Below are 24644 nucleotides of genomic sequence, written 5' to 3' on the forward strand. Positions count from 1 at the left end.
AATAATAATGAGAAGTTATATTAGAGATATTTAATATCTTGCTAATATGTATATTATATTATATTATTATAATATATGTGTGTATATATATATATATATATTTATTTATTTATTTATTTATTTATTTATTTTTTGTGGGGGGTTACTAGGGATTGAACCCAGGGGTGCTTAACCACTAAGTCATATCTCCAGCTTTTTTTCGTATTTTGAAACAGGGTCTCACTAAATTGCTTAGAGCTTCACTGAATTGTTGAGGCTAGCTTAGAACTCACAATCCTCCTGCCTCAGCCCCCCAAGCTCCTGGGATTACAGGTGTGTACCACCATGCCCAGTCTTGCTAATATTTTTTTCAATTATCAAATTTCCCTAATTCTTCCTTGTATTAAATTTATACATGAAAATATCAATGTTTAGGACACTAGCTGATCACTGTATAATGAAGTAGGGTTTATTCCTTAGCAAACTAATTTTAATTATTGTTGTAAGGTTAGAAGTGTTGGTTATGGCTATCTGAATGTCTTAATTGAGGAGAATCTTCCTGCTGAGTGTGGAATAACAGTGAAGAAGCCTCACTGTTGAAGAGGCCTGTGGCCTCCATACAGGTTCCTCCTCCTCCTCTGTGTCAAAAAGCCTTCCCTTCCTCCTCTCAGGACTGCTTAGCAGAGCAACAGAGCACTCAGTATGGACTTGCTTTACATCACTCATCAGTTTGTATCTTTTACTGTAGTTAATTATGTATATGTATCAGTTCCCCAGCCTAAACCAAAACCACACGAGATGGAAGATATTTTATTTACCTTGGCATCCCCTTCATGCCTATCACAGAGTATTGAACACAAGGCATTCAATAAATATTTGTGGAGTGAATAAATAATGCTCCTATCTCATGTTGGATTTTTGCCTCCATAATGTTTAACTTATATTTTATTTATTAAATAAAAAATTTAAATGTTAAAGTAATAAGCCTTACTATATTACAGACATATGATGGTATAGTAATCACTGAAGGAATTTGGAGAGAGCAAACAAAAGTAACTTTAATACATTAATGGGATAAAAATGTTTTTATCCTTAATATGCAAGAATAGTTTATCTGCTTTAAAAATATTTTATGTACCTAATGTTTTATATATAGTTATATTTCATAAAAAATTGTTAATGTAGAAGTACCTAATATGTGGTGAGAATTACAGTAATGAACAAGGATAATTAGGTATTCTCAAAAGCTTATAGAACCATTAGGGAAAGAAATTTTCCAAATAAATATTCACATGAGTGAAATGCAGTTTTGGATAAATAATCACTTTTAAATGGTTTTGAAAAATAAAATTATGAAATGTCCCTATTTATAAATATATAAATGAGTAAAATGCAGTTTTAGATACATACCCATTTTAAATGATTTTGAAAAATAAAATTATGAAATGTCCCTATTTATTTCTCCTTTTGTAGAGATGGTTTTATTTTCACAAGAGAAATAGTCTTTTTGGTGTAGTTTAAGTGAAAATAAGCCAGGTACGGTGGCACATACCTGTAATCCCAGTAGCTGGGGAGGCTGAGACAGGAGGATCACGAGTTCAAAGCCAGTCTCAGCAAAGGCAAAGTGCTAAACAACTCAGTGAGACCCTGTCTCTAAAAAATACAAAATAGGGCTGGAGATGTGGCTCAATGGTCAAGTGCCCCTGAGTTCAATTCCTGGCACCCCCCCCGACCAAAATATAAATAAATAAATAAATAAATAAATAAATAAATAATATAAAGGTAAATTCATGAACAAAGAACTATACAAAACTAGATATTTTTATTTTTAAATTCAAGAATATGAAATACATAGAGAAGTTCAGAATTTCTTAAGTCCCAAATCTTTATTAATATTAAATGAGAAATATACACCAGTCATGGTGGCACATGCCTATAATCCTAGCAACTCAGGAAGCTGAGGCAGAAGGTTTGCAAGTTCAAGGCCGGCTTCAGTAACTCAGTGAGATCCTAAGCAACTTAGTGAGACCTTGCTCAAAATAAAAAATAAAAGGGCTCAGAAATTAAGACCCCTGCATTCAACCCTGGTACCAAAACCAAAAAATGTATGGAATATGTAAAATTTTCTGAAAAATCATCTATACTCAAATAGCAAAGTCCACAGGATTCACAAAATCTAGAGATTAAAATTATATTGTTCTGACATTCATTTTATGTATATATTAATATGTCATACATGCGATGCTATTCTGTAACTGTTTTACATTAAAATACATTTTGATATTTTCCTATCAATATTAATAACAGAATTTCATCTAATTTGTGAACCACAACATATTTAATAATCCCTCTAGTACTGGCATTTACATTGTTTCAACATTTGCCATAATTACAATGTTATAATTACTATCCTTATAAATAAACATGTATGCATTATTATGCTAAGGTAGGTTGTTATACACACTTTACTGAATTCTAAATGAATAAATTAATCATAATTTAATATTTTCATGATGACTTAAGATCATCCAAAATAAATCACCATATTTACTGCAGTATAAAGTGGTAAATGCTTGCTCTAGAGTCAAATGGTTGAGCTGAAATACTGGTTGCACTGCCCAACAGCTCCATGTCCCCAAGCAAGTTATTTCACCTTGATGGGATATGAGATATTCCTCTGCACAGTAAGTTTGATAATAACATTTATCACATAGATGATGATGAAATGAGAAAATGCACACAAAACATACAGTTCTGAATCTTATAAGATTATGAAATGAAAAGATAACTCTAAATTAACTATATCACTGTATCATCATAATGATTGCATTAGTGTTCTCCAGAAGAATAAAACCATTAGAATCCATACAGGTGTAGGGAAAGTGATGCATCATGAACCATCGGATCATGCTATTCTGGAAACTAAGAGAGCCCACAATGTGTCTGCAAGTTGGAGATTCAGAAAAGCTGGTTAGGTAGTACAAACTTGAAGGCCTGAGAACCCAGAGAACCAGTGGGTTCCAGTCTGAGAATGAAAGCTTAAGAAATGGGAGACTGATCATTTAAGTCCTGGTCTCAGTCCAAAGGCCCAATTACCAGGGGCACTGCCCAAGGTAGGAGAAGATGGATGCTCCAGCTGAAGCAGAGAGGCAATTGGTCCTTCCTTCATCTTTTTGTTCTATCCAGGACCTTAAGAGATTCCCACCTGCATTGGTGAGGAAGTTCTTCTTTAGTCTACTGATTCAAATACTAATCTCCCTGAGAACACCCTCACAAACGCATTAAGACGTGATATTCTACCAGCTACCTGAGCATCCCTTAGCTCAGTCGAGTTGACACATGTAATTAACCTTCACAATAATCATAGTAGATACCAGAAACTGCTAAGCTTTTCAACCATGTTTATGTGTTGCTCAACAATCTCAAACTAAAATTGATATTTGTCTTTAAAATATATTTTATTTTATTTATAACTTCAAGTGTGTGTGTGTGTGCTTGTGTGTGTATAAACACATTGACTTAAATATTTGTTTTTGATGCAGATAATTTTACCAGATGGGGTCTCTAGGGAAGAATTTTTAAACTTTAAGTATATGGTATTGGTTTTCATAGTGATTGTGATAAGCACAAATAACGTATTAGATAGGAATCTAATGTCCTTTGAGAAAAGGATTGGTCTTATGCAACAAAGAAATATCCCACATTCTAAACAAGTTTAAAATATTCTGTTGTATCTTCATGTGAGAAAATCCTGTTTATACTTATAAGCATAGGACCCAACTTCCTTTTACAGATAAACACAAGAATTTTTTAGCACTGTTTTAAAACACACCAAGCTTTACAGAACACAAGCACAATGTAAAACCCAAGCATACACTGTCAAATTCAGAACTCTACTAAGAATTGTTCATCAATTGGAGAATTACAACCCCCAAAAGCAATACTTTTCAAAGTCTTTGAGCCGACAATATAAAACACTTTTATCAGTCTATATCTGTAGCTGTCACATTTATGATGTGTCATATGTATGGCTGCAAGCATATGACTATTTTATTAGGTTTTCTAGTATAGTCATGCTTTGGCATTTATATATTAAAGTACATGTTCTCATACTGCCTTTTTCTTTTATTTATATTTCTAACATATATTACTATCTACATATATAATTTCCACATGTAAAAATATTATTAATTTTAAATATAAAATGTTATATAGTATATAAATGATATTTTATTATTATATATGTATTATGGATATGTAAGTATATAGTTATATATTTTCATATATGTAAAATTATGTGTGTAGGTGATTTGTATTTGAATTAGTTGTGTATTTCACTTCATAAAAACAGAAGTTAAATTACAAAATATTCATTACATAAAGTGGATATTGGGTATAAAAGCTGAGCACCATAGCTCTATGAGAAATTCCTCTCCAACAAGAATATGGTTTCTCTAGTATCTAAAGTATGGGTAAATGGATATTGAGTGAGACATCCCGTGGGCTTCAAGAGATTTTCTTTTTATGTCAATTTTGACAGGCTAGAGGCACTTTAAAAAAAAAAAAAAAAAACAACTTCCAAGTTCTTTATTGTATTCTGAAAAAAAAACTGAATTTACTACATAAAACACCCTTTAGTATATGGGTTACCCTAAACCCTAATTACATATTGCATGATTTTATCACTTTTAATTTATTTATATATGCAAAGTCTCTAATTACTCATGTATGTATAAGAGTGAGAGAGAAAGGAACCTAAGACTGCAAAGTCATAAATGATCTAAAAAATGTCTGAGTAGGGCATATATTTCCAGAGAATTATTATTCTTGACTGTCCAACTTTATACCATCACCAATCTATCTGACTTCATAAAACCACTGTCTTAATGAGTCTGGTGTTAGGTTGCGTAGCAGTATAAACAGATAAAACTCATTTCTTACAGTCCCCATGCTCTTCCATGCTGCCTGCAACACTTCCTTCCCTTTTCTACCTGGAAGCTCTAACAAACTCATCCATCTTCTTCTCCAGAAAATCACCTCTTAATGCTGCCAGATGCAATCATTACCTTTTCTAAGACAATTATATTTTATTGCTTATTTGATGTCAATGAGCATGTAATCTCTAACTTTTTTTCTTCATGTGCCTATTTATTGAGAATGACATTTCCCCATAATCCTAAGAAGAGCCAACGAAGGGTTCTACAGCTTTGGTAGGTAACAAGTTGAAACTATTAAAACTCTTGAATCAGTCAATTATGATTCTACAGCCATGATCACAAAAAAACCCAGATCCAGTTTTAAACCTGTTTTGTCAATCAGTGACAAATAAGTTCAACACTTCTGAAAGCCAATTAACAAGTGAGAGCCAACTTTTGAAAATTAACCAGTGAACAAAATATCTTAGTCGAGTAACACATTTTTGAAAGTATATCATAAACTCAGTCTTCCTAAGTAACCACACTCATAACTGTCATTTTACTCCCACTGCCAAAAGCCACTAATCATTTATTCAGATGCTACAGCCATCAGTTATCTATTGCTGTGTAAAAATTGCAACTGGAATATTCAACGAACACACATTTATCTCACACAGTTTCTGAGTGTGAGGAATCTGGCATGGAGAAGCTCATGGTCTCTCAGGAGGCTGCAGTCATCCAAAGGACTGACTGGGCCTGGTGGCTCTACTTCCATGTTGCATTACACACACAGGCCTCAGTGCCTCACTGGCTGTAGGCAGAAAGTCTCTGTTCATTGTTACATAAACCTCTCAACTGAACTACTGAAGTGTCCTGACATGGCAGCTAGTTTCCTCAGAGACACTTATCCCAAAGAAAACAAGGCAAAAATCAGATAACATTTTACAACCTGGCCACAGAAGTAATGTGACATCACTTCCATTATGTTCTGTTGGTAACACAGGCCAACCCTGATACAATGTGACAGGACAATATATAAAAGCATGAGCACATACATCACTGGGGCCATCTTGGAAACTGGCTTCTATATTTCTCAAAATCCCTCTGTAAGGTCATCAATCAGCTTTGCCCTGAGAGAATGTACTTCAATACATAATTCTCTCTTACATAGTGGACAATGAGTGCAGCTTTGTGTTTTCATGTCAGATATTGAAGGCTAGTATCATCCTTTGTCATTTCTAGATATAATTCCAAGATTTTTTGCAGACTTCTTCATTCTGTAGCATTATATTTGACCCATGAACCAAAAGCACTTCTCACTGGGCCTACTTGAGCAAAAACTCTGACCATGCTTTGGACCTGTGAAGGCAGGAATTAAACATATTCCTCAAGATTTCTTGCCAACATACAGGAGGACTCTGTTAAGAGTTGTTAAGTAAACATATACAGAAATAATAATGAAACTTTAATCCTCCAATTTTCATTGTGCAAAGCTGAGCAATCCAGCATCAGGTGGCAAATTGTTGGAAACATGCAACCTGTTTCCTTTACATTATAGACGTGATGCCCTCTTAATGTCTTCTCCCCAAATGCTTGCTACCTGTTTGATTAAGCTGGGTTTTGGGGTGGAAGATACATGTCTGATTTCATCATTGAAGTAAAAGGAAAACTGGGATTCGCATAGCACACATTCATTCCACTAAAGGAGGAAATCCTAGTTCATCATCCTGAAGAAGTTTTAGTAACTTGAGCATAGTTGAAAAACTTTAACCAGATTCAGCATAACACTTTTATCTTTCTCTTGGATGGTTCCTGTGAGTACCCTGGGTGTGTAAAGATTTAACCAGTTGAACCATGTAAACATGAAACATTTTCCCCAAACATGACAGAACATTCATTTCATTTGCCATTAACAAAGGAAACCAAGTAGAATTTAGAGAACATGAGCATGGAGACTCATATTCTTGAGACTTGTACGGTGGGCAAAACAGATGATGAACAGATATATACCCAAACAAGTCCCACTGGATCTAAAATAGACTCTTCAGTGAAATCTTCTCCTCAAGCAAGCAGATACTCTACAGGCAAAATATGTCATTGGACTAACCACAGTGCATTTAAACTTATCTAAATTTTAACAGGTCATTTCCTATGCTTGAGCAGATACAAATGGTATTTATATATATTTCCATATTTATATATATTTCCTTTCCAATCAGAATTTGAGTTTTTTCACTTTATGATTATTAATCCTGGAGAATTACCACTGTTCTATAGAAAACCTCAAAGAATAGGTTCAAAATTTAGGTTAATTATGTCAGGAGTAATAAATGTATATATTTAAGCAAGTGAAGGAAAACCAGGGCAAAGCAGGAGAGTATATGTAAGAAGGCAAAATAAATTATACACATATCAAATAGACACAAGAAAATATAACAAAAATTCAGATAAAAATTATTGCTAGAAAACCAAGTAAATGTTGGGATGTACACTGAGTTTTTAAAAAGGTACAAAAATATAAGCAGAATTAGTGGTAGCTAAGATTATATTCACAGTAAATCAGACATATGCTGGATTATAATGTCTTATTCTGAGCTCTATCACTTAAAAGGAATGAGTTGATTTGAAAAAAAAATTGTTTAGAGAGAAGTTCCAAAAGACATCAAGAATTATAAGATGGGCTTCCTGAGAATATTTAATTTGGTCTAGGAAAAAAAAGCCATAACCTATGTATACCTTTTGTTTTATGAATACTGAAAATGTTATACCTGCAATAAAGAGAGTATAAGAAAAGAAAGTCTCATGTTACTGATGTTGCAAAGCAGGTCATTCTGAAAAAGATGATCAAAAATCAGACTTAACTGTTAAGGACGATTGTGTAATTGCTGCAGTCATTAAAGATGGGATAGATTCTCATTTGGTTAATATGCATCAAATCTTGCCTAAAGGCCATGGAACAAACTGAATGACATAAAAGGATACTCTGTACTCTTTTAATGGGTAACAGAACAGTGATTAGGGAATCAGGTTCCAGTATTAATTACATAATTTAAGTAAGCATATGGTGTAAGGGCAAGTAGAATTTATGATACGAAGTGTAGTAAATGATATATAAAAAGTGTAGTAGAACTAGAAGTCTTTGCTCATCACTCAGGATCTGAACTAATTAGAAACCTTATAGTAATACAATAATATGATTTCAGTTAAAATGGACCATTGGTTTGAGAAAGTAATTTAATCATCCATTTGTATTCTCTAAATGATTTCCTTGAAAGATAATGGCTAACCTACACCTTCAAGGTATCTCTATTTGAATTCCAAGAGTTGCAGGGCTAGGTTATTACTTACTATAATCTACAACTTTCAGGCTGAAAATTAACAAAGGTCATGAAAGCTGAAGGAGGGATAGGAACAAATCCTATTTTTGTGGCAAAACCAGGGGGTTAGGGTAGCTCAAGGACAGATAGATAAGGAAAAACAGCAAAAACATGACGAAAGATTAGCTTTCCAAAACAGCCTTTCTAAAAATAAGTCTAGCAAGACATATATCTCTGGAAAAAAATTAAAGACTTTTTATTTATTTATTTATTTTTTTACTCAAACTAAGATCATAAAATTATATCACTTTGGAGAAATTCTTTGTGCCTAAGCAAATTAAAGTTCAGACTCGGGCAGCATCCCAGTTATATTCAAGCCACTCCAGGAATTATGGGATATGAAAACATGGATATACCAGGAAAATTTTTAGAGAATGCATGGTCCTAATCCTAGAAGTTTTGGTAGCAACCCAAGTCATTTACAGAGCATTTGTAACTCTATTAACTATTCATCCGTTCTTGCTGATGATACATCTCTGAACTTACAGAGTGAAATCAATAAACAACAGTGCTTACATTGTGGAGTATTAATATTGGAACACATCATAAATTCCCAGAGCTATCTTCCCTAAAATGTTTATAGTTAGGGAGTTATTCAGTTTCAGAAAGCACTTCAGTAACAGACCAATCTTTTTCATGGCAAATGCTTCAACTCTCTTGTCAGTCAATTTAATAACAACTGTAATTCAAAAAGATGCAAGACTCTGGTCACTTACCCAGAGGAGGAAAAGACCAGCATAAAAACTTGGAAGACAGAGACTTCAAGTTATGAAATAAAGCCACTTGCATGTTTTCTTTATATTTATGTAACACAAATATTTGCAAATGGGCTCTAAATAACAAACATGAATCTGTAGAATGAAATAGTCATGTTCTGGTAATTTTAGGTGGACAATTGCAAACATAAAATAAATAGTAACCAGGGTTTTTGTTCAGCTTCCAGAACCTGAAGCCTTCAACTTAAGATATTCTTTGTTCATAATTTTCTTTCTTTACTTCCTCTGGGCTTTCACAGAACTATGCACTTACAAAGAGCTTAATATGCATCAGCCTGATGAGATTCCACTGAATTTTTGCCCCTATCTGTTTATCTATGTATCTATCATCTATCATCTAACATTATTTTGCAGTGCTAGGGATCAAACCTAAGACCTTGCACATCCTAAGCAAGCTCTCTACCACTGAGCTACACCCCCAAAACTCATGTCTCTCTTTAAATCAGTTATAAAATGCAAGTTTTAAAACTGAAGGAGAAAATTTTCTTTAAAAAATATTGCCAAAATAAAACCTTCACTATCTTAAGTTTTCAACTTTCTTTTTATAGCTTTATTGAGGTATAAATGAGAAACAATGAACTACATATATTTAAAGTGTGCCATGTGATGAATTTTGACATGTGTGCATACATGAAACCATCATCACAATCAAAATGACAAACATTTCCGTCACCCTGATGCTTCTCCCCCATTGTTTCTCACTCCTCTCACCCCCACTCCTAACCCCCATTGCCACACAGCCACAGATCTTCTGTCACTATGGGTTAGCCTGAATTTTCTAGAATTTAATAGGAATGAAATCATACAGTATGTGCTCGCTTTTGCCTGGCTTCTTTCACAATTATTTTATAATTCATAGATAATATATGTATCAATAGCATCAAGATTTTTTCTTTTTATGGCTTAGTATTCTACATGGAAACATTACAACATGTTTATCAATTCATCTGTCATTTGAGTTATTTCCAGATTGAGTCTTTTACAAAAATAGATTCTAGGACTACTAAGGTACAAGTTTTTGAATGGATAGATACACAGGCACGTAGCGATCCGGTTATACAATAAGTGTGTGTTGAATTTTTTAAGAAAGTGTCAAAATATTGTGCAAAGTGTTTTACATTTTGCACTAAAAGAATATTAGTTTTCCAGTTGGCATACATGCTTGCCAATACTTGGTGTGGCCAGTCTTTTAAATTTTAGCCATTTGGGCAGGTGTGTAGTTTAATTTATATTTCCCTAATGACAAGTAATAGTGCACATCTTTTATGGAGATGTTTGCTCACTGGTAGAAATTTTTTTTTATTTTGTGTTTAGTTTTTAAAATTTTTATTGATAGTAAAATTCACTGCTTTGGTTGTACAGTTCTATGGGATTTGACTTTGTACAACCACAAGCATGATACAGAACAGCTCCTCCCGTTCGTGTAATCCCCTCATGCTGCCTCTTTGTAGCACAACTCAACCACCAGCCTAAGTTCTGGGCATCACAGGCCTGACATTTGCTCCTACAGTTTTGTTTTTTCCAAACTACCTTTTAAATGTAATCATACAGTGCGTGGCTTTCAGGGTTTGGTTTCTTTCTCTGTCATTTATCATGATGCACTGGAGACTCATTCATGCTGCTGTGTTCATCAATTGATCACGCCCTCTTATTTATAGCTTATTTATTGCTTATTGCATTCCATTTGTATGGATGAACAAATCTTGTTTACCCATTCACCAACTGAAGAACATTTGTGTCGTTTCCAGCATTTGGTAGTTGAGAATAACTCAGTTATATACATTCATGTGTGGGTTTTTGTGTACAAAAATGATTTCATTAATCTTTAATAATGATCTAGGAGTAGGATGGCTGAGTTTTATGGTGAGGATTTATTTAATTTTATTAAAAAAGTCTCAAAATATTTCTAAGGCAGTTATACTATCTTGAATTCCCACTAGCAACATAAGCTCTATATCCTTCCAGATTCGTCTTTTTAGATTTAAATTTTTTTTTATTTGAGCCTTTCTGATAGGTAAGTAGTGGTACATCACTATGGTTTTGATGTCCATTTCCTTAGTAACTAATGATATTAATTATTTTTTCATGTGCTTGTTAGCCAACCATATACCTTCTTGGTATAAAGTTACAGTTAATTCAAAGGAAGAAATTCTTTTCAATAAATACTACTAGAAAATTTAGATATAAATATACAGAAACAAATTTTCAATCTATGGTTTGCATCAAGTACAAAAGTTTATTCAAAACCAAATGTACACTGAAATATAAAATTTAAAACTTCTAGAAGAATACATAATTTCTAGAAGAATACCTTTGTGACCCCAAGTCTGGTCAGTATTTCTTAGTTATGACTATAAAAGTACAAATCATAAAAGAATACAGGATAAACTGGATTTCATCAAAATTTAAAACTTTTCTTCAAAAGATACTATTAAAAGAAAGAAAGGTGAGCCACATTTGCAAAGCACATATGTACTGAAGGATTTGTACCCAGAATATCTCAAGGAATCTCTAAATTTAATAACAATCCTAAATACTATAAAGTGGTTAAAAGATTTGAACATACCCTTCATCATAGATGATACATCAAAAAATGCCAACTTTCATTGTTTACTAGAGAAATTCAAATTAAAACCCCAATGGGGTACTAATATATCTCTATTATATGGGCTAAAATTAGAAAGACTGATTATACAAGCTGTGGAAGAAACGTAACTCCTCTCTGTGGGTGGGGAACATGGTGTAATCGATTTGGAAAACACTAGGCTAAGAGAAAGGCAAGTACATATCTACACAAAGTCCTGTGCCTAAAAATTCATAGCAGCTCTACCTGTAGTAATCCCAAAGTGGAAAAAGCCCTGTCCATCGACAGGTAAATATACTGTGCTTCCAAAATTTAGCAGAGGCACCAAAACACAAAACAGAGAGTTTTAAAATTGCAGACATAATACCTATGAAGTAAAGGGAACCTACTACGTAACACCCAACCTCATCCAAGTGATAAATAAGAGGTAAGCAAGCACAAAGTATCATTTCCTCATTATACAAATAACAAGTGCAACACCTTACCTATGTATTTATGTCCTTCTTCTCCATTTACTATGGGTCTCAGCCAGGTTGACTTTAGTTTACCTTTGTTACCCACATGGGCACCCTGAGGTGGGTAGAGTGTAAATAACAGTTCAATTACACTGGCCCTTTTGATCACTTCAGGATATTTTTGTGGCTTATCTGAAAAAAAAAAAAAAAAAGAAAGAAAGAAAGAAAGAAAGAAAGAAAGAAGGAATATTTTAAAAAGATATTTTTAAGTTTTAGACTTTTACAGAATATCTTACATGTTTAGGTTATGCAAATTAAAAGCTACTGAACGATTTAAAAACTAAGCATTACCTTGAAAATATAGATTTTCTGTCATCAAAGTTTCTTTATCAACACTCTTACTGTTCATATAATTCCTTGCAAAAATTAAAGAGTAAAGCCCTTACTAACTTCATCTTCAAGGGCTACCAGTTTGTTAAAACTACAGGAAAAAAATTAAAATCACCAATGAACAGCATTCACATTGTACAGTCTTTAACATAATGATATATTTTTATTTTTAATTGCTATGAAACAATGGAATCAGATTAACCTTACAAAATTGTTATGAGTAAATGTAAAATTCCACAAACTGTAAATGCTTAAAGAATTGATATTCCTAGTCTATGGTTTTTAAGAAAATATAAAAATGCACAAGCTGCAACTGATTTTTTTCATCTGACAAATATTTAGATACAAAAATTACTTCTTCCCATGCTTAAAAATATTAACACTTTCAATTATCATAATGTACCAATATGGTAGGTCCTATAATTTCCTGTTATGTGAAAAACTGAGACCCAGAGAAGTTAACTTGCCTACATCTGTCCATAAATGCATCAGGTAGGATATGGATATTTAAGGAAGCTCCCAGTTGCTCAATTAAACATAACCTGCATTAACTAAATGAGAAAACTGGAATTAAAAAATCATTTGAATTACAGAGTGAAAAAAAATCTTTGCCTATTGCCTTTGGTCCTCCAGTTTGCAATTTCCATTTCTGGTTGCTAAGTCAGCTCCCTAAAATTCAATGGAGCAGTCTTCTCAGCAATTACAGTGCCTCTACCTAAGAAACATTTCAAAGAACACAGAGATACTAATGCAAACCTCCATTTTAAACCTTGGAACATTTTCCTTCCTTCCTTTCTTCTTATTTGCCTTTATTTTGTTGAATGTCATATTTTCTGGTAAAGTAAATGGCAGCATGGCATAATGATTAAGAAAGCAGATTTCTACTTTCTGAAACTGGCATGGAGTCAGCTATCAATGTATTGTCTCACTGCTCCAAACCCCACCATGCCCCTGCCATGTGGCATTATTTCAGGTGCCAACCACAGAGGGCAGTCAAGGGAAGTAGAGAATGAAGGGCCTCTTCTTGGTCCTGACTTGCTTCTTTCGGCAGGTTACTGCGGTACACAGTGGTCAGTCGGCCAGGACAGCTTCCCTGGCACCCTCGAGGGCACCCTTCCTCTCTCACCACAGGGAGCTTCCTAGAGAGTTCCATGTATAGGACCTTCCTACAAATGCGCTTCCTATGAGCACCATTGTGTGATAGCTCCCTAGGGACAACTTCCTCAAGAAACCTACAAAAGGAACTTTTCATGACATCAACTAGCATGTCCCCTCAGCAGATTCTCCTCCATTTCCTGAGCCACAGCTACATCTTCTGCAAGGAGTTCTGGACCCCAGTGTGGGAGCAAGTGGCCTTCTTTAAAAACTTGTTCTTTCCATAGGTAGTGTGCCTCAGAAAGAATCCTAGTAGCCACTACCTATATCTGCCATTCTCAATTCTGTAGAGTTCTCTGTCATGCCTTAGAAAATAATCACAGTTACTCCAACCCCTATCATAGTTAAAAACTGTTCTTGCTCAAATTGCCGCATAATTTTTGCCTCCTGGCTAGACTCAAACTCATAGGGTCAGTCTTTCGTTCTAGTTTTGAACCATCTTTAGTAGAATTTGAAATATTAAACAAATTCAATTATCTCCAGATGATAATGTTAACTTCTTCAGTTATTGTCGGGATTAAATGATAAATACTAGATGTGTACATTACTAATCTTCTTCCACTATTATTGCAGCAATAATAAAAATTGAGTTGAAAATAAATATGTATTTCTTCTTTCTTTTCTTTTTCTTTTCTCTTTTGGTGGTTGGTACTGGGGAATGAATCCAGTAGGGCTCTGCTACTGAACTACATCCCCAGCCTTTTAATTTTTTTTTAAATTTTGAGACAGGGTCTCATTAAGTTGCATAGGCTGGCCTTGAACTGCCTCAGCCTCCAGAATAGCTGGGATTATAGGCATGCAACACCAATCTGGCTATATCTTTTGATTAGAAAATATATTAGAGAGCTCTTTACTATTTTTTATTTTTTTGGTACCAGGGATTGAACTCAGGGGTGCTCAACCACTGAGTCACATCCCTCGCTGCCCCCACTTTTCTGAAGTTTTTATTTTGAGATAGGATCTTGCTAATTATTACTTAGGGCCTTGAGGAATTGATGAGGCTGGCTTTGAACTGATGATCTTCTTGATGCAGCCTCCAGAGTTGGTGGGATTACAGGTGTGCACCACCACATCTGGCTCTGTTTCTTTTCTAAAATGGGAAACTTAAAAATTATTCTCTTCTAACAAAAACAAATCTAAAACCAAACATCCTGACATATGTTCAGATATGTAGAGATACTAAATATATCGCCTACAGATTCTAGATTCCCCTTCCTCATATATCAGCAGAAGAAAAGGAAGCTAGGCCTGATGTAAAGCTGAAGAGTAAACCCTGAATTAATTTTTGGCCCTAGTCAAACTTCAAGAAGTTGAGCAGAGGAGCTCCTCAGGCAGTGGGTGACTTTTCTAGCCGTGAAGGAGGTAAAGGATAGAAAGTTACATCACAAGAAATCCCATATCTAAACTTGATACCATCCCCAAGTTTTCCATGATATACAAAATAAGGAAATAAAATAGTTCAGGGCTTGTTTCTGAACTCATAAAGAAAAAAAAAAGAATGAAATAGAACAAATGAGAAGTAACTGCGGTTGCTCACTGCGAAGGACCACATTATACTTAAGGCTTCTGCATTCCAGAGCATTCATGTCTAATTCCTTCATCTTAAGACTGATGTTTAGTAACTTTATTTGATAGGAGTATACTGATTAGTTTTAATAAAGCACTTCATTTTCCATAAAGACAAATGCTTCAATTTCAGGCAAATAAAATGTCTACACTAAAATTTAAGTGGTGGTAAATGTTGAATCACCAGTTCCTTTTACCCACATTCTCTTACTGGCCAAATTTATCTCCAGAATAAAAAAGTGTACTTCATGCTAACACCAAGATCACAGACTAAAAACGATGGGAACAGGTAATGGAGACTTTCTTCTACTGTGAATATTATGCATTCATTAAAATGCTAATCTAACTCTTATGGACACTGCTCAGTCACAGGAGTTTTTCAGTATAAGGTTACCATACATGAGCTTGAACTGGTAGACAAATAATCTATAATCCACTGTAAATGGTCAATTTCTAAATGCTCTACTTTTAATATCTTGTCACCATGTGGTTATGTTGCATTCATTTTCTTTGATTTGAAGAAAATGAATGTCATACTTTTTTGTCATGTCATTTTTATCTAAGCTTTTTTCTGTTCATTAGTGAATTTAAGAATATCAATTTATCAATATGAAAAATTACATATGCCTTAGATAAAAGAAAGTAAATCTAAAGCTGTCCCATTCTTAAAATAATGAAACTTTCTTAATGCTAATTTCTTTTAAGCTGAAATATAAGGTGTTAAAGATCACTGACAGAGGAAAACATTAAGATTCAAAACCACAGAATAAAATGGTTAAGAAGGAAGTTAAATATGCCCTGGAATGACATAACTTACAAGGATAAAAGCAAGGATCACTGATCTCACATTATAATTAAATACTGACGTTACTTAATTTAAATAAGAATACAAACGTCCATTAATGCTCTGCTTACAATAAATAATATAAATTAGGGCATGAATTAATAAAAAAGTTGAAGTATAGCAAATTTTTACTCTAAATCCCTTCAGTTCACAAAAATGGGTGCATGTAAATTTCACCAGAATGTTCTTCACTATATAATTCAAAAGCTAAATGTGGAAATTATGATCTTGATAGATACTTTTGTAAATTCAATCAAAAATCTACTACAAAATAGATGATTAGGGAATTGGAGCCATTCAATTGTTCAATAATCAAAGTATATTTATTTCAAAAGGTTTATTTCTTCAGTGGAACAGAGTAGAGTTCATAAAGAAATATCCTACTATTTAAATTTTATTTTCACATATTTTTCCTTATTATTTAGACTCATAAACAATTAAATAACATTTCTTGATTTAGAAAGTTAAAAGACTTTTCCCCTTTCTCTTTGTCTTCATGGAATTCAGACAGAAACACAGATCATATTACTTTATTAAATAAATCATGTAGTTTTCCAAACACCAAAATAACTTTAATAATTCTAATGGAATTATGAGTATTCCTTAGGAGGGGCATGTTCTTTCTTTTAAGAAAGTGTATGTGCCTATTGGAAGTAACACAAACGTTGCCTCATAAATGATTGGAGGAGTACTATCATTAATTTTAAATACTCTATTTTAAGATATGCCCATCTTTTTCTCTGAAGGTCTGACTCTCAAGATGGTCAGATTAAATGCATTCATAGGACTTCACTGTGACAGACCAAGGACAGGGGCTCCTCCCACCTCAGTCACAATACTGTCGCTTGTAAGAATAATACAGTCACACGAAATATTTTAAGATAAGAGCACAGGTGGTAGTTTTTATTGAGTTTAACATACATAATATACTAGACTTTTTTTTTTTACTTTGTTTGGAAGAGTATTTTAATAAATTTACCTCTCACTTGGAAGTATAAGCTGCTCCCCTCCTCCCAACTTACAACCTAGCTTGTCAGTCTGTGAACATCCTAGCTAGCTATTGGTTCATCAGTCAGCCTGCAAGTACCCTTCTCCGTTATTGGTCCCCTGTTAGCCCTGGAAATTCCACTGCTTAAGAATAGCTCCTGCCATTTTCCCTCTCTCTCCTCCTTGCTTTCACGCTCTCTCCTCTCTTGCGTGCTCCTCTCTCTCTCTTTCGTGCTCCTCTCTCTCTCTTCCTCTCATTTTCTCTCTTACCCTGTAGGGAAATGCTCTGCCTGTTTGCTTAATAAACTCTCATATGTGAGTTCCCGAGTCCAGAGTGGTTTCTGGGTTCTTACAGGAAGCATAAAATTTCCAATTAAGCATTGCTACCCTTAATTATTATTAAATGGACTTTGAACTGCCCCATTCTCTTGTTTTTCCACAAATACTAGTCTTTCCGTAATTTTTCTTTACCAATACCTCTCCTTAAGTGGCAGGGAGAAAGCTGACCAATCTTTAGATTGTTCACTATTATCAATTAAAAAGGTACATCAAAGGCAAAAGTGCAGTTGATTACAGAGTTCATTATTTTAAGTATTATTTTTCCAGATTATTTAAATCCCTCAGCAAAAAAAAAAAAAAAAAAAGAAATGCAATCAACTATAACAGGCTTAACTCTAAGCCTTTGCTCAACAATTATGGCAGCCTGACATGCAAAATATGTGTACCTAGTTTTTAAAAGACTGATCTCACTTTTCATGACTTAGAACTCTTTCTAAATTGGGGAAGCAAAATAATACCATCTTATTTTATACAGTAAAAAAAAAAAAAAAGAATTCCAAATAAGTGAGAATCTTTCATGGTGTAGTTTTCCAACTGAATATCAAATTATTATATTTATTTTATGTATCTTTAAAATACATATGCTGCTTTACAGAACTGGACCATTTATAGGCTTCAGTTGCCAGACTTATTTAGACTTTATTCACTAGTATGAATGTCTATAACGTGACCTACTCATCGTTCATAAAAAAGGTAAGATTAGTCTAAATTCATTTTGTAACAAAGGTGGGTAAAAACAAATTAATAATTATAAGACTTTACTTCTTTAACACATGTCCAATTTCCTAGCTTCAATGTATAAATAAGTACCAGTGGCAATAATATCCCAATGGGGGTATTTTTTAATCATGTATGCGTGGTGTGTGTGTGTGTGTGTGTGTGTGTGTGTGTGTACATCATTAGTTGAAATTCCCAAATCCTCCAGTAACTTTGAAAATTTTGGCAGAAACAATAAAATTCAGACCTAAATAAGAGAATACTTAGAACTGATATATCTAACCAGGTGTGGTGGCACACGCCTGTAATCCTAGTGGCTTGGGAGGCTGAGTAAGGAGGATCACAAGTTTAAAGCCAGCCTCAGCAATGACAGGCACTAAACAACTCAGTCAGACCCTGTCTCTAAATAAAATACAAAATAGGCCTGGGGATGTGGCTCACTGGTTGAGTAGCCCCTGAGTTCAATCCCCAGTACAAAAACAAAAAAAACAAAAAAAAACAAAAACCTGATACATCTAAAATTGGTAAGTGTGAAGTCCTAAGTATAATCCATCTGCAGGATCAATTCCTGTTTATCTATGGACCTATGAAACTCAAGAATAAGTTATCTGCTCCAAAATACGACATAGAGCAGGAATGAGATAGATTTATAGATATTCCTATTCGAAAAGGGAGAAAATGGAAAGGAAAAGGGGCTACTGGTCCCAAGTTATTTCAAAACCAAGTTGGATAGACGCCATTAGACCTCAAAGGCTGGATGGAACTAATCCTCTGTGGTTTTCAGCTCTATCCTCTAAATCATCCTTCTGCATTCATGAAAGGTACCTGGGTCTATAGCTGAGTAGCTTTAGTAGTCTGTTCTCTCTTTGTGCACTCTGAGTATACAGTAGCCTTCTTTTATTTCCTTTGGGCTCAAGTTGGCAGTGTTTTGGTATAAAATTCCCCCAAATCTTGTGGTTCTCCATGAGTGCTGTGGGAAGTGACTCAGGTCAGTGGCTTCTCCACCAGTCTCTCCTGAATAGTCCTATCCCCAAGCCTTGCTTCTGCTTCAATGACTAAGGGCACCTAGGAATCACCCATTTATTCTCAGTGCACTCAGCCTTTGTGTGACTACATTTTCTAACTTTTTGATCTTTTTTAGGGTATTAGCAAAAGGATATCCTGCCACTTCCTCAGGGCACGCCTCCAGGGCATGCTTTCAGGACAGTGAATTTCTCTATTATTGCCCCTTTCACAATCTAAATAGGTTGAGTATTTCCAAATCTTCTAGTCCTGTTTCCTTTTTGTTTAACAGTTCTTTCAAACTGCAGTCCTTCCCTTGACCTTTACTGTAAGCAGCATAAAGAAACCAGGATGCACTTTCAACTCTTGGCTTAGGAATCTCCCCAAAGGGAATGAATGTTTAAGGTCACAACTTGAAAATTATACTTCCCACATAATTGGAGAATACAACTCCACTAATTAATTGTTCTGTAACCAAATATCAAGATGTCCTCTCCAGTTTCTAAGAGCACGTTACTCTTCCTTCTTGGGAACCCCTTTAACTTCCATATTTCTACTAGTGATTTAAGATTCAGGTGTTCTCTAATGTAATTCAGGCTTTCTCTACCATTTCCTTACTTCCTTGTCAGCGGAGTCACAAACATTCAAGATTGGAGGCAATCTAGGTTTTTTCTATCAGGCTTCTCAATACTTTTCTAGCCTCTGCTTACTATCCAATTATACATTTTTAGATAATCTGTATCAGTCAGTGTTCAAATGATTTAAAGGCAGAACTATAGGAGATAGATACTAAAAGATATACTGCAAGGGTTTGGTGTATTCAATTTGGGGGTTGATAAGCAAGTCCTCAATGCTTAGAGCAGAGCATCAGAAAGGACAGGCTAGGACTTCTGTGCCCAGACTGAAGTTAGGAGTCACAGGCAAAATTTCTTCTAGGGAAGCCTCAGTTCTATTTTTAAAATGTTTCAAATGATTATACAAGGCCTGACCAGGTTATCTAGGAAATCTGGTGTGTGTGTGTGTGTGTGTGTGTGTGTGTGTGTGTGTTGCATGGGATTAAACCCAGGGATCTGTGCATGCTAGGCAAGCCCTCTACCCCTGAGCTGTAGCCCCAGCCCCATGATAATCTTCTTTACTTAAAGTCAATTGATTATGGACTTCAATCATATATATAAAATCCTTTTACAGCAACATCCATCTAGAGTTTGATTGAATAAATGGAAATCACAGCCTAGTCAAGTTTATACATCAAAAAGATCATGAACTTAAGGATAAAGCTTAATGAAGTCAAGGATATAGAAAGTATCCTTGGGAAATCCAAATCACTTCTCACAGGTGATAATAGCTGGCTTCAGATGCCCAAAAACAACATCTAATGGAAAAAAGAAAAATGCCTGTAATGTTCTAAGAAAATTGTGTGTGATTCATGAAGCCATGTGTAAAAATTTCAAAAAAAAAAATTTTATAGGAAATACAAGTCCCACAATCTCTTCCAGGAATACAACAAAATTAAACTAAATACTAAATTTTATTAAAAAACCATCAACAAAGTTGCATCAAACTACAGAACTAAAGGATGAAGTCATCAATGGTAAAATAAAAGGAAGGAAGAAAAGGGAAGGGAGGGAGGCAGGAAATGGTAAGCCTTGAACTTGTTTAAACATATAGAACTGCAAGAACAGAAAACTAAAAAGACTTGTAGAAAAAGCAGAAAAGTAGAAAACTTGAAAACATTTTTTAATTATAAGATATTTTTACAGTTAGGGAGATGTTTGGGAGGAAAGTAAAAGGAAGTATAACATGATTTTCTCATTTTATGGGTGGGATGTCACTATAGGTTTTTGATAAATTAGGAAATATCTAAGTATTTAAATTTCTAAGAGTACTCTTTAGAAGGACCAAAACCAACACAGAACAAGCCCTGATAAAGCTTTCAATATCCGCCAAGCATATTGTTACCCTCCAACAATGTAGAGGTTTGGTTACCAACAAAAATGGAAAAGGTTGTACATGTACATACTTCTGCTGTCTTCCTCCATTCTCCAGGTGAATTAAAGGTATTTGGAAGGACAACTTTGTTTCCTTAATTCTAATTACATAATTTTTGTAAGCAGCACACTTTTAACATAATATAGAAATACTTATTTTAAGCTGTACCTACATCTAAGTAAATATTTACCAACAAGTTTACCTAACAATTTGCACTTGGGAGAAAACAGCAAAAGTTCAATGTTTTGTGCATACTGTTTCTTGGAAATATAAGGCACCTTGGGTTATTTCCCTTTGGGTTTTTCTAAAAGACCAAGATTAATTGCTTGAATAAAGATAGGCCTATGTAATTTATAAATGTGTATGTGGTCCACTGCACTGTATTTAATTTATTTCATAGGATAACAAGCTTAAAGGATAAAGAAAATTAGAGACCTGCTATCTCCATTTTCATGGGAATTTTCTAAGAAAAATATATATAATGAAACTAAAGAAAAACAGATTAACAGGCACTAAGATAAAATGAATTGGCAGAAATAATAAACAGATTGTTTTTTAGTAGTCCATGGCAAATTGACAGGAGATATTAGTTAAATTGGTAACAAATATGAACCCAACATATTGCATATTGTCTTGAGGAAATAGGGGGAAAGTTCATATAATAAAGTCTAGGAAAAGTGTTGAGATAATCTTTAGAAATAGTATAAAAATAAAGAAAATAGATGAATTTGACTGGATAAAAGTAACCTGGGAACTGGGGATGTAGCTCAGTGACAGAGCATGTGTGAAACCCTGGGAGGGAAGGAGGAGCCCTGAGGAGGTGGTAAGAAGGAAGGAAGGAAGGAAGGAAGGAAGGAAGGAAGGGATGGATGGAGGGAGGGGAGAAAGGAAAGAAGGACTATTATTAAATGACCCCCTTACCCATCAATGATCACTCCTCTTTGACTTAGAAATACCTTTTATAAGCATCACATATAAAATGACTTTTAATATACTGTGATTTGCTCATAGTTACAAGGCTCATATTTTTCTTTAACTCTGAAGCCTAGTTAAGAGACCCTGTATTGACAACCCGTTTTTTCTGTGAACATTATAACCTACAGACAAGTCCTTCTAGAGCATGCACATCAACGTCTCCTTGGTTCAAAACTTAATGTTAACTAAACATAAGCTTGAGAGAATGATGACTGAATACTGAACAAGGCAACAAGGTAGGGCAAATCTGGATTCCTTTAAAGACTCATGGAAGTGTGTTGTGTCTGTGTTTAGATGTATGTATTTATGTACATTTCTGAGTTTTAGACATTTTTTTCATATTAGTTACCATGCATTTAAGCTTATACATATTCCATACTCCAGGTATCTGAGTTAGAAATTAAGATTGAGGTCAATATAATAAACCAGATACCTGGTTTCATGTTAAAAATATGATTCTAACAAAGGAAAATTATAAGATCAAATATACAGGGCTGGGGAAGTCAGTGGTAGAGCTCTTGCTTAGAATGCAAAAGGCCCCAGGTTTAATCCCCAGCAACACACATGCATACAAACACACATCAAACATACAGGTCCCACCTGCTGATCAAAATGATACCCTATACCCGGTTTGGTTTAATAGTGCTGCTAAACTTGCCTGTGCTTACTATAATTACTATCTTCACTGGGTAATTAAAAAAAAAAAAAAAGTTTCAACATTTCAGCATTTTTATCCAAATTGTTACTTATGCATCCCATTTGTTACAGGCTAACTGCTGTGTCTCTGATAATTTAACCCCAAATCTAGAATCTTCCATTGGATTTTTGGAGGGATGTTTATATTTCAGACTATATTGATGTTTGTACTCAGAATCACTGTTGGAAATAAAAGGGAACATTTATTTTCCCCCTGAGAAATGCAACTGTCCATTAATTTACGTTGTCATATGATTTTTCTACTGATCTAGTTTAAAAAAACAAAAATAAAAACAAAAAACTCCCTTACACCTAATTCTGTGAGATTCAGATCAGTTCTACAAACTAAAGAACAATTCTCTTTACTGAACAATAATGTTGGCATTCAAACATTTTTCCCTCAAAAATTTTACTTCATTTCAGAGAAGTCACCAAGAACTAAGAAATATACGAATTATTACATTTTGATATGTAATGTTTTAGGTGAAATTATGTTACTGAATTCAATTTCTAAAAATATATTTTTCCTTTATTAGGTGTCATGAGAAATTTGGAAGGCGCAATTCACTCTCATTTAGTGGTACTTATGACATTGAGACATATATGAGAAAGCTGTTTTTATAAAAGGGATTCATACTTGTGCAATGAAACAGAACAGATTCTTTGTGGCAAGCTAAGTGGCCCATAAATAATTGAATTCGTGATTCTTTCTTATATGCTCCATCCAAAAGAGTTAGTTGACTCAAGTATGAATAATTACTTAATATTTTGAACACAATAGAAATATGTGTCAATGACATGCCTTATTTTAAAATTTTTAATAATTTAAATGCAAAGTGCCATTTTACCAGACAATAAAATACACAGGCAAGACAGAAACTTGAGAAATTTTTTTAGCAAACTGAAATTAGACTAGTTACATGTCCCAAGACTTTAATTTCAATCATTCTTGGAAATAGTTGAAAGAAATTATGGGTCTTCCATTTACTCATTTATTCATTATATAGTTAGCTATCAATTTCATGTTAAAATTCAAACTAGAAACATTATGCTTTCTTCTAAATTGAACATACACATATATTCTCATGAAGCATTCATTTTCGAACATTTCATTAAGGAATTCAGAGCAAAATATACTGTTTTAAATTTCTTTAAAATAAATTCAAGATAAACATTAACAATTCCATACAATCAAAAGTATGAACCCTAAAGGACAGCTTATATTTTGCATTTATTTAAATGTCATGAACACTGATTCCCCAAAACAAAATGTTAAATTAATCATGTTAAAATAGAAGAAACCTAAAATTAGTTTTTCATTATTGAGTAATTATTAAGTGCTAGATACTATGTTAGGTAATAGGAATAATAACTTCTTCACGGAGCTGATGGTCTAATAGGATATGAGATAGATAATAAAGACATAAATAAATACATACAAATTATTATTTCTGTAACACAGGAAAAGGACATAGTGATATTAGAGAAAAACAAGAGAGTGAGTCATTTTAGATTGGTTTGTAAGAAATTGATCACAAGTATGAGAGTATTTATAGGGCTACAATATAAATATCATCAAGCCATAATGCACAAGGTCTGATATCCAATAAAATTACCAGCCATTCAAAGAAACAGGAAAATACAGTCCATACTGAGAAGAAAAATGAATTAATCTAAACAGACCCACAAATAACACAGATGATAGAATTAATAGAAAATGACATTAAAAGTTGTAACACATTGAATATATTTGATAAGGTGAAAGAAAAAATAACCAGTTAAGTAGAAACATGAATGAAATAAGACTAAAATAAAATATCTAGACATTAAAAATGTCTGAGATATAAAAACATTTGAAGAGATTAATGTGTAAAATGAGTTAATTGAGAATACAGCA

General features: G+C 33.9%; 1 protein-coding gene across 1 annotated transcript in view; it reads right to left on the reverse strand.

Moving 5' to 3' along the window:
- Positions 1-24644, reverse strand: part of Iqcm (IQ motif containing M) — a 319309-nt gene that overhangs the window by 55315 nt on the left and 239350 nt on the right. Inside the window, 1 exon segment of the mRNA XM_047565986.1 lies at positions 12118-12279. Within this exon segment, the coding sequence (XP_047421942.1) occupies positions 12118-12279 (162 nt within the window).

Source organism: Sciurus carolinensis, chromosome 10 (assembly GCF_902686445.1).
Source record: "Sciurus carolinensis chromosome 10, mSciCar1.2, whole genome shotgun sequence".
NCBI classification, from domain to species: domain Eukaryota; kingdom Metazoa; phylum Chordata; class Mammalia; order Rodentia; family Sciuridae; genus Sciurus; species Sciurus carolinensis.